Here is a 10,607-nt window from a genome sequence, read left to right as displayed (position 1 = left end):
AAAAAACCCCATACAACAGCTAGGGGCAGGACCAGAGACACTATAGCTTTTTGCATGCCACAAGTATCTATCCACTGGACATGCTATACACTTTGAGTCCTTTAGCACCGTGAGAGAAAGAGTTGCTACATCTTTGGAGGCTGTTGGGAGGGGAATGTGTATGCGTGCTGCACACAAAAGTGGGGCTCAAACGCAGTAGCCCCTGGAAAATCATTCCCCGCCCTCTCTGGGCTCTTCTGACTTCCCCACAGGGGCCTCCTAACACTAAAATAGACTCTGTTCATCATCTCTCTATTTACATAAAGACAGACAGACGCATCACTATACACAAGAAGCTATGACATCAAGCAGCAGACTCAGAAGAAAACCCGACCGCAGCTCAGCTCAACTGTCATTCTGCCGATGAGAGGTGTGGTCTCTTCTTTGCCATTCTTCATGGGCAAGGGAATTATGCTCCTTGAGGTGGCATGCCCCCAGATTTTGAAATCAGCCCTTCCTGGGGGGTGGCCCAAAAGAAAGCAAATTGTCATTATTATTGTTTAAATACCATTAGCATCTAGCTTAATTAAACATCACGACTGGACCCAGAGATCACAGCCTCAGACTCATGGGCAAAATGATAATTTGGTCTCGCTTGTGTCACCCTGGCCTTCTTAACCCCGCAAGTTTCTGCAAATAATCAGAGTAAAGAGAGCTCAGGACACATAGCAGGCGGGCCAGTCGGTGTCTCGGTTAAGAACAGGAAGGTAGCAGGATGAGTGGACACCCCCCAAGCTAGTGATTGAAGCTAGGAGGAACACATTGCCCAGTGGTGCCCAGTGGCTCCTTATCCGGCCTGTGGCTCGAGGGAAAGTTCGGCTCACCGGTGACTTTGTTCTCAGCCATCAAGTACATACAGCAGGAATTGCTATGGTGTATCTTCCCAAGAGGCCAAGGCCAACAGGCGTGGACAGAGGAGGAAAAGATAGAAGTCAAGGCTGAGAAAGTCTTCCTTGAGGTATCTCATCTTCCATTAGCTGTTCCTCTCAGGCTGGAGGCTCCAGCAGGAGCCAGAGACAATGGCAAAATTGGAGGGAGAGGTTGAGAGGAGTGGCTGGGAAGGCCATTGAGTGGCTGAACTTCCACATGGGTGTCCACATCTGTGTTCCATCTTCTGAAATAGGAAAAATGACCGCTAACCACCATACCCTGGCACTGTCACTACTGCTTGACATAAAGTTTCAAGACCATGAAAACCCCCAAAGTACATCTTCATCTTTTGGGGGACTCAAGATTGGGTGGTGGCATTCTCTGACTGCTTCTTCCCAGTCTAGGGTTTAGGACAGGAGAGGGCAGGTGAGCAAGGTCAGCCTCAGGAGATGGGCAGGAGGGACCACGTTTCCAAAGGCGGTGCTGAGTTTTCATTCAAAGTGTCAGAAAGGCTTGTCGGACCTGCTGGCCTTGGTGTCCCCACTGGCCTCCTCGCGGATGTCGCTGTTCGTATGCTTGCAACGGCAACCAGGACGTCTCAGGCGGTCATAGCCACGCTGGGCCAGCTTGACACAGCCTGTGGCTGGCAGGTAACACAGCAGACAGGGCAGCACCAAAGAGAGGGCACCCATGAAGGACCAGCGGGCACCGCAGTTGGAGTGGGAGCAGGAGCAGGGATGGTCAGCGCTGGAGCCCTCATCATCATCATTAGTGCAGTGGTAGAAGACGCCCTTCACCACGCACATGCACGTGCCGTAGTTGACCAGGGTTTTGGCAGAGCACTGGCATTCCTGGTTGCAGACCCAGCAGGAGGGCAACGTCTGAGGGGACGTACATTCCTTGCACTTACACTTCCCACAGGCCTCACACAGCAAGACGTGCTTGTCTAGCTCTGGTGGAGTTGCTGGGCCCTTGAGGTCAGGTGGATTACGGTGGACCACCTTGGGCTGGAGGCGCACAACCCTGGGTGAAGCCTGCTCAGCTACAGTTGGTGAAGCCACATGGTCTAGGAGCCTCTGGTCTAAGGAAGTGTTGCCGCTGCTGAAGGAGACCCAGTGGTGAGTAACATCCTCGTCACAGCAGGCAGGTGTAGGACGCAGCTCTGGGGCCCTACCCCGGGTCTGCTTGGGACCCACGGCAGGGGCCAGGTTAGGGTTGTCTATGTAGTCATTCTTCGCATGGCTGGGCTTCATCTGGTCAATGGGTAAGATGGTGCCTGGGTGTTGGAGCTGGCTGTGGGGCACCTGGCTATCAAGTTGAGGTCGCACCATGACTGAGCTGGGAGCCAAAGGGACAATATTCTGTGGGATCGAGGGCTCCATGAGAATGGAGGTCTTGGACTGCACCAAGAGACAGGGTCTAGGGGCCTTTCAGGAGCTGCAGAGTCACAAGTCTGTGTAAATCCCTGAACCCGAGTGGGTCAGTCGCTGTTGAACTGGCAGACGTCGGTCAGAGAAGTTGGCAGGGCTCCCTGGGTCCTGCAGTGTCAGCTCCGAGCTGTCAGCTATAAAGGGACATAAAGTTTGTAAGTGTTGTGTGTGCGTGTTTGAGAGAGGTCTTTCTATGGAACCCAGTCTGACCAAGAACACAAGGTCCTCCTCCCTCTGCCTCTTGAATGCAGGGGTTACAGCCATGTACCCCACGCCCAGCTCCTTCTGTGATCTTAATCGTGTTACTACCTTCTCTTAACCCTGAGTCTACATTCCTCATCACTTGGTCGCTTCCTATCGGAATGGAGAGTTGGCTCTTCACAGACTACTTATTTCTGAGTATCCTAACGTTGACACTGCTGCCTTCTGAGGTAGTATAATGCTGTTAGGCAGGAGAGGAGGGATATCCCGTACATTGGCTGGTGTTTTGCAATATACTAGTCTTAACCCACTGGAAGCAAGCCTGAATTAATGACAGCCAAAATAACTGTCCATCACCAAATGTCTTTGTGGAGAAGGAACAAAATGACCTGCAGTTGATAACTGCTTATCTGCCCAATCTTTGGTGATGAACCTCACAGGTTATTAGGATTCAAATGCATGGTAAAGATGTAGATTAGAGTCCAGATCTGAAAGTTCATCAGCAGAATATAATTGTTGAAGCCAAGAGCTTGGATAAGTTTATCCAGCCCTGGTGTTGAACATAAGAAGAAGACACTAGAGAGAATTGAGTTTTAAAAGGAAGCCAAGTAAGAATTCAGAGAACTAGGACTTCAAATAGCAATTCAAATGTCACTACAAACATCCCCTCTCATTCAATACCAAGCAAAACTTTATAACGTGGGCATTATCATTCCATTTTACTGAGGGGAAAACTGAGGCTCAAACTCATGAGTCTAACCTGACCAAGTCTATGCTAATAATTGTTAGCAGTGACAGGATTCAAAGTCAAATTTGTTTGCATTTGCAGTTAAAATATTTGTTGCAAAGAAGCCTCACTGTCCTGGGATCCAAGGGATGGGGGAATACAATGAAGAATAGAGCAAAACAGAGTACAATATCATATTCAGCCCAACAGTTTGTTGAAGGGCACCGAAGTACAAAAGCATTCAGTCCATTTGCAGCAAGGCTATCTTATCTTGGAAGACCTTGGAAAGGACAACTTGAGGGGGAGCTAGAAGCTCAGACCAGGTGGAAAACAAATGGGAACACAGAGAAGGGACAAAACAGAAAGAGTGAATGGGGCTATTCAAAACGTTCAGATGAGGCTAGAGGGGAGGGTAGAAGAATCTATTATCTAAGGAGGCTATGGCTGCCTTGCTTTCTCTTCTCCCCTCCCTCTTTCCTTTTCTTTCTTTAAAGCAAGTTATCTTATTGCCTCCCATTCCTTTGTTTATTTTCCCTTTTATTGAAAATAGATTTTCCCTCACATAACATATCTTGATTATGGTTTTCTGTCCCTCCTCACCTCGCCTCTCATCTGGATTCACCCCTGTTCTGTATCTCATGAGAGACGTAAACAGACTTCTATGGGATAATATAAAATAAAATAAATAAAATATAGGAGCGAAGAAAAACAAACACACTGAAATTGGGCAAAGTACACAAACACAAGGAAAAGAGCCCAAGAAAGGCCAAAAAAAAAACAAAAAACAAAAAACAAAAAACAAAAAAAAAACAATCAGAGACCCGCTTGTTCACCTGCTTAGGAATTCCAAAAAACAAACAAACAACAACAGCAAAAAAGGTAAACTGAAACATGTAGACAATAGGTAGACAAAGTAGGTTAAAAAGAGAGAAGAGAAGAAAATAAATAAAATAAAGATTAAAATAATAAGTTTTTTTTTTTTTAAGTGAGAAAGAAGGAAGAAGAGAGGAGGAGGAGAACTTCCAAAGTTGGCCGCGCACTGCTGGGCATGCAGCCTACCCTTAAGACTAGTTTGTTTCCTCAGTGAGACTCCCTGGTAGAGGAAAGTAAATGTTCCATTGCAAGTGGTTATCAGTTGGAGAGAGCTTCTGGGTTAGGGATGGGGGCTTGTGTCCACTTTGTCTTTCAGCTCTAGGGTCCCACCTGGTCCAGATCCACAGGCACTGTGCGTGCTGCCTCTGTCTCTGTGAGTTCATATGCAAATCAATTCTATTGATTGAGTAGGCCTTATTTTCTGGGTGTCCTCCATCTCCCTCTAGCTCTTACACTTTTTCCACCTGGTCTTCTGTAGGGAGCCCTGAGGGGGAGGGATTTGATGGAGACTTTCCTTTTAAAAGTGAGTGTTCCAAGGTCTCGCACTGTCTGTGATGTCTGACTGTGTGGGTCTCTGTATTTGTTCCCATCTGCTGCAGGAGGAAGCTTCTCTGATGATAGATGAGCAAGGCACTGGTCTATGGGTATGAAGCTGCTTTCTTATTGCAAAACTTGTGTGTTTAGTGTAGAAGAGTCATAAGATATTCAGGAACTAGGCTACAACTCAGACCAGAACAATCAGTGGTAACACTTTGGCATTTATCTCTAGGGCCTGTCACTGTGCTACCCAAACAATACATGCGGTTTTTCCAAAAATGGAATCAACCCATACATACTTCTAACTTGTTTCTCAATTAAAAGATATTATAGGGGCTGGAGATGTGGCTTAGCGGTTAAGAGCACTAGCTGTTCTTCCAGAGGACCTGGGTTCAATTTCCAGCACCCACATGGCAACTCACAACTGTCTCCAGTTCAAGGGAATTCGACACTCTCACAGAGACATGCACATGCAGGCAAAACACAAATGCACATAAGCAAAAAAAAATGAACTGTATGAAAAATATTATAAATGCTACTTAATGTTAACACATGTGCTCTATAAACATCATTCTAATAACTGTTTCCTATCCCTAGGGTTGTAGCAAAGCATCGTTTCTTACATTGTCAGCACCTATGCTCTTCTTTCTCCTCCCTTTCTCTTCTCCTCCTCTCCCTTCTACTACTTTACTCTTTTTCCCCATCCCCACCCCCATAAAGCTGTTGCGCAGTGGGAACAGAAGTAATTCAAAGTGGGCTTGTGAATGTCAGAGAAATATTTGTTTGAAAGGAAATGTTATTGGTTTAGGCTGAACAAGACTGGAACATATTTATGCCTCTCTCCTCTCTCTCTCTCTCTCTCTCTCTGTGTGTGTGTGTGTGTGTGTGTGTGTGTGTGTGTGTGTGTGTGTGTGTGTTGTGCATGTGTACCTCAGATACAACAATAAACATGGAGCAAAGGAAAAGTTGAAAATATAGCTGGGAAGCAGGCAGGGTTGTTAAATGGTACCACAAGCTTAAGAAGGGAGATATGGAGCACAGATGCCATGACTAAATTTACGTTGCTAATTTTGTAAAGATGGATTATGTTGGCTGGAAGGAAGTTGCGCTTACTTATAGCCTCTATATCTAGAGGTAAGTGGGAGTGCAGGTGATATGTTTGTTGAGCGATGTGGAGTGGAGGATTTGGGGTGATGAGGGCTTCTTGGGTGAACAGAAGACAGTGTTAGCAATGGAAACAGGGTTCCAAGGTAGTGTTGAAAGCTGAAAGCCCAGCCAAGACTAAAGCCAATTTCTATGTATAGATGGTAGAATTTTTCGTACGAACTAAATGTGGATTTTTGCTATTTTTTAAATGAAATGCATAGACCAGAGGCAAGGCTATTGGAAATAATGGGAAGGTAGTTGTTAGAAGTGAAAATAATTTCTTTGGTTGATTTTTCTTTTGTTTGTTTTGTTTTGGGTCTCGACATGTAGCCCTGCATGGCCTGAAACTCACTATTTACACTAGGCTCACCTTAAACTCGTGGCTATCCTCCCACCTCATTCTTTCAAGTGCTGAACCTATGTGACACCAGGCTTGGCTAGAGATGGAACAAGCCACTGCCCTTCCAGCATGTTCAGGGAAGGTTTCCCACAGTTTGAAACACAAGATAGCCAAGTGAGCCAAGAGAAACTGAAACAGCCATTTGTTTGAAACTCTCAGATATTGGAAAGCAACTAAACTAGGATTTGGGGAGCAAGAAAGAGAGATGTGCACAAGAAAAACCAAAACAACCAAGGCTTGGAGCTAGAGAGAGAGCTCAGCAGTTAAGAGCACTCGCTACTGTTTCTGAAGACCCAGGTTCAATGCCTAGCACCCAGGCAGTCTAAGTCTGTCTGTAACAGACAGAGATCTGGTACCCTCTTCTGGCCTCTACAAGCACTGCATGCAGGTGAAGCACAGAAAAACATTCAATCACATAAAATAAAAATAAAGGTTTTGGTGGCGCATGCCTTTAATCCCAGCACTTGGGAGGCAGAGGCAGGTGGATTGCTGTGAGTTCCAGGCCAGCCTGGTCTACAAAACGAGTCCAGGAAATCCAAGGCTACAGAGAGAAACCCTGTCTCAAAAATAAAAATAAAAATAAAAATAAAAATAAAGATTCACAAAAACAAAACAAAACAAAAAAACCAGCCCCTGCCTGTTCCTTATCCAGAGTCGCTGCCACCTGAAGTTGTCACTCTCAGGAGTTCTTTTTCCTTTCTTAATAAATTGTCTCTATGTCTATCACCCTACCCGGTGTCTCTGGTACAGTTCTTTGCCCTGGAACATAAGGACCTGGAAATCTCAGCAGATGCCACCTGGACTCAGATCTATGACTGTGACAGAAGCTCACAGATAACAGAAAACTGCAGAGACTAGTCTACCAAGTAGTGACAACTTCAGATGACAGTGACTCTGGCTGGATCCAAGGCATGTAAGGGTTAGAGATATTAAAAATGTATCAAAAGAAAATACTAACATTGAGAATGACATGTGAAAACTAAGTGGAAGGGCTGCAATTTTAAGGTGCATCCTGCAGCTGGTACCACGCTGCAAGTGCCAAGAGTTTTCTAAGAGATCTATAGAGCATGCACAGCTTCCTTATCTATGGACTTGCTCCGCAGTCTACTTCCCGGCCTTCAATTTTCCCCACCAGGTTCTCTTACCAGTTCAAGGTGCCAAACGGGACCTGTTGCAGATGATACACACTATCATCCCAACTACACAGGAGCCTGGGCGATACAATGAGACCCTAAAGGACAGAGGAATAGAGTGAAGGAAAGAAAGGAGAAAAGAAAGAAAAACACAAAGGCTTCGGATATAGTTCAGTGGGAGTGTCTTCTTTTTTTTTTTTTTGGTTTTTCGAGACAGGGTTTCTCTGTGTAGCCTTGGCCATCCTGGACTCACTTTGTAGACCAGGCTGGCTTTGAACTCACAGCGATCCGCCTGCCTCTGCCTCCCGAGTGCTGGGATTAAAGGCGTGCAGGCCCTGGGCTTGATTCCTCAATATCACAAAAACAAACAAACAAACAAACAAAAACAAAACAAATAAAAAAAACATGCTCAAGCCTACTATGTGGTGAGGGTAACTGAGCACTAACACCTAACCTCTGATTTGGTTAAGAAATTAGCCCCTGGTTGGTCCCTAAGGCTCTAGATCATACACAGCACGGAGGCTCTGTTGGTGAGAAGAGGGGGGAGGGGAAGGAAAGTCCAAATTGAAGGAGGTGATGGAGAATGCAATTACCTGGGGAAACAGGCTTCTGTCATAAATGAGCCTCCGAATCTGGAGTATGGGAGTGGTGTCTGCAGACAGGTCCAGCTTCTCGTATCCCAGAACCAAACCCTGCACCAGGAATAAGAAGGCAAGGTGAACAGGAATGGAATTTAAGTAAGAAAATGGCACTCCTGGGAATGGAGCAAACTAGTAAGATGGGAGAAAAAAAAAATCTATGTGCTCAAAAGCTCTGGGCCAGGAGTCGTATGGCCCCTTTGGTTATTTACACAACATCGAAGTCTCTCTCCCAAGGCCCCCTCCTCCTGTTTCTGGCTCACATTTAACTCTCAGAATTTGTTCAAGGATGTTTTTCAGCTGGTAACAGTTAATCTCCCACACACGGTGGTGGTGGTTCAACTTCTGAGGAGACAGACATCACCTGCTCTCTCACAAGTCTATTCCTCATCCCACACTTGGGATCTAAACAAAAAACATGTTTATCTCTCTTTCACTTCTCATTATGGGTGTGTCTTTCCGAAGCCTGTACAATCTGCCAAATGATAATCATTCCTTAATTGGTATACTAAAAGCAATATCCAGAATAAGAAAACTTAAATTCTTTATATTTTTTCTTTTCTTGGCACAGGGTCTGAAAGTTGCTGTGTAGCCCTTGCAGATTAAGTCTGGCAATTTCATTCCTAAAAGACCCTATTGAGAATTTTTCTTGGTATTATAATGAATCTAGAGAAAAATGTGGGGAAAATGGAAACCTTAATTTTAGTGAGGTGTGGTGAGGGATACCTCTAATCTCAGTACTCAGGAGAAAGATGCTGGCTTTAAATTCCAGGCCAGCTTGGACTAGAGTAAATTCAACAGTAGCCTTGGCTACATAGATAGTCTTAGCACTGTAGTTATTTGATGGAATTATTTATCAGAAATAAAATTATTAGAAATGAAACTGATTATCTAAGAGTTTCTCTGGTGGAATCTTTATATAATCTTTAGATCATGGCATCTTCAAAATAGATACTTTGACTTCTCCCTTTCTTATCCATGTCTGTTTTCTTCCTACTGTCTGTTTTGTTTTAGCTAAGATTTTTAGCATCATATAAGGCAGTGAGCATGGACAGCATTTTTCCCCATGATTTTAGAGGAAGTGCCTTCAGATTTTCCCCACACAGCTAAAGTATGATCACATGTAGTCTATAGTTTGTTGAAGTGTGTTCCTTCTAGTCCTATTTTCTTCAGGACTTTTATCATTAAAGGATATGGGCATTTAGTAAGGCCTTTTTGGGCATCTGTTAGATGATCCTGTGACTTCTGTCCTTCCTTGAGTGTAATTTATGTATTGTTTTGTTATCTATTGGTTTCCATATAATGAGCTACTCTAGACATGATATGGTAGACGAGTCTGTTTTGTTTGCTTTTTCTTTAATTGAAAATGTCATACATACATATAATGTGTTTTTATCAAACTCACTCCCCTTACCTCCTCTCCAGTTCTTCCATGATCCCCCCACCTTTTTCCCTTCCCAATTTCATATACTCTCTATTTTCTAATACCTACTGCGTCCACATGGTGCTTCCTATAAAGATGCGGGATTAAACCACATTTTCTTGAATTCGGCTTAGAAGCATTTAATTGAAAATTTTTGGATCAATGTCCATCAGTAAACTGATCTGTAGTTGTCTTCTTATTTCTGTTGCTATCGAGTTTTGGAATCATAGTGAGGCTAGCTTCACAGGGTGAGTTTGGTAGTATTAATACTTCCTTTTTATTTTGTAGAACAGTTTAAGGAGTTTTAGTATTAGGTCTTCTTTAAAGGTCTGGTAGAATTCAGTAGCAGATCTATCCAGTTGTGAACTTTTTTTGTGGTGTATAATTAATTAATTCAATCTTTCTTTCTTCCTTCCTACCTTCTTTCTAATGAAGGAGTGCTCTATCTGCACTACACCTGCATGCCAGAAGAGGGTATCAGATCCCTTTATAGATGGTCAAGAGCCACCATGTGGTTGCTGGAAGTAGGAACTCTGAACCTCTGGAAAATCAGCCAGTCTTCTTAACCACTGACCCATCTCTCCAGCCTCTGTTGTAGGACTCTTTAATACTGTTTAGATACCACTGCCTGCTATGGATGTTCAGATTGTTTATATCCTCTTGACTGAATTTTGGTAGATTTAATGTGTATGGGAATTTACTATTTCTTCTAGGCTTCCCATTTAACAGTTGTCTCAGTATTCTCTAAATTTAACTGGAATCTGTTGTGATAGTCCCCTCTTCTCATGCGTATTTTATTGACTTGGCTTTTTCCTTTCTTTTGGTTAAATAGCTTGTCAATTTTATATTCCAAATGAACCATTTTGATCAGTTTCATGTACTGTTCTTTCAGTCTCCATTTCACTTTTTCTGCTCTGACCATCGTTATTCTTTAAGGCTCCATGCTTTGGGGCGTGGCTTTTACTTGTTCTTCTAAAACCTTGGGGTGAATCATTATACTACTTGAGTTCTCTCTGAATTTTTAATGTATGTACGGAGAATTTTACTCTTTGACCTGTCTTTGTTGAATCCCAGTGTTCTAATAAGGTGTGCCTTCCAAGACCAAAGGGAAAAAAAATGGCCTCCCTGATTTCTTCAGTGACTTATTTCTCATTCAATAAAGTATTTTTTTAGGTTCCAAGCACTGATGT

At 43.8% G+C, this 10,607-nt stretch overlaps 1 protein-coding gene across 1 annotated transcript; it reads right to left on the bottom strand.

Moving 5' to 3' along the window:
• Positions 1–1,242: 1,242 nt before the first annotated feature.
• LOC127185685 (protein sprouty homolog 4-like) lies at positions 1,243–8,036 on the bottom strand. The gene is made up of 2 exons (XM_051142176.1): positions 7,950–8,036; positions 1,243–2,473 (listed from the first exon to the last, which is right to left on the bottom strand). The coding sequence occupies exon 2, from the start codon at positions 2,289–2,291 to the stop codon at positions 1,413–1,415; it is 879 nt and encodes a 292-aa protein (XP_050998133.1). The 5' UTR covers positions 2,292–2,473; positions 7,950–8,036; the 3' UTR covers positions 1,243–1,412.
• Positions 8,037–10,607: the final 2,571 nt, after the last annotated feature.

This window comes from Acomys russatus, chromosome X (genome assembly GCF_903995435.1).
Source record: "Acomys russatus chromosome X, mAcoRus1.1, whole genome shotgun sequence".
NCBI classification, from domain to species: domain Eukaryota; kingdom Metazoa; phylum Chordata; class Mammalia; order Rodentia; family Muridae; genus Acomys; species Acomys russatus.
This window is presented reverse-complemented; position numbering and strand designations above follow the sequence as displayed.

Bases quoted from the DNA above. Each gene is read 5' to 3' on its own strand.
- LOC127185685 (XM_051142176.1), bottom strand. From the start codon at position 2,291: ATGGAGCCCTCGATCCCACAGAATATTGTCCCTTTGGCTCCCAGCTCA.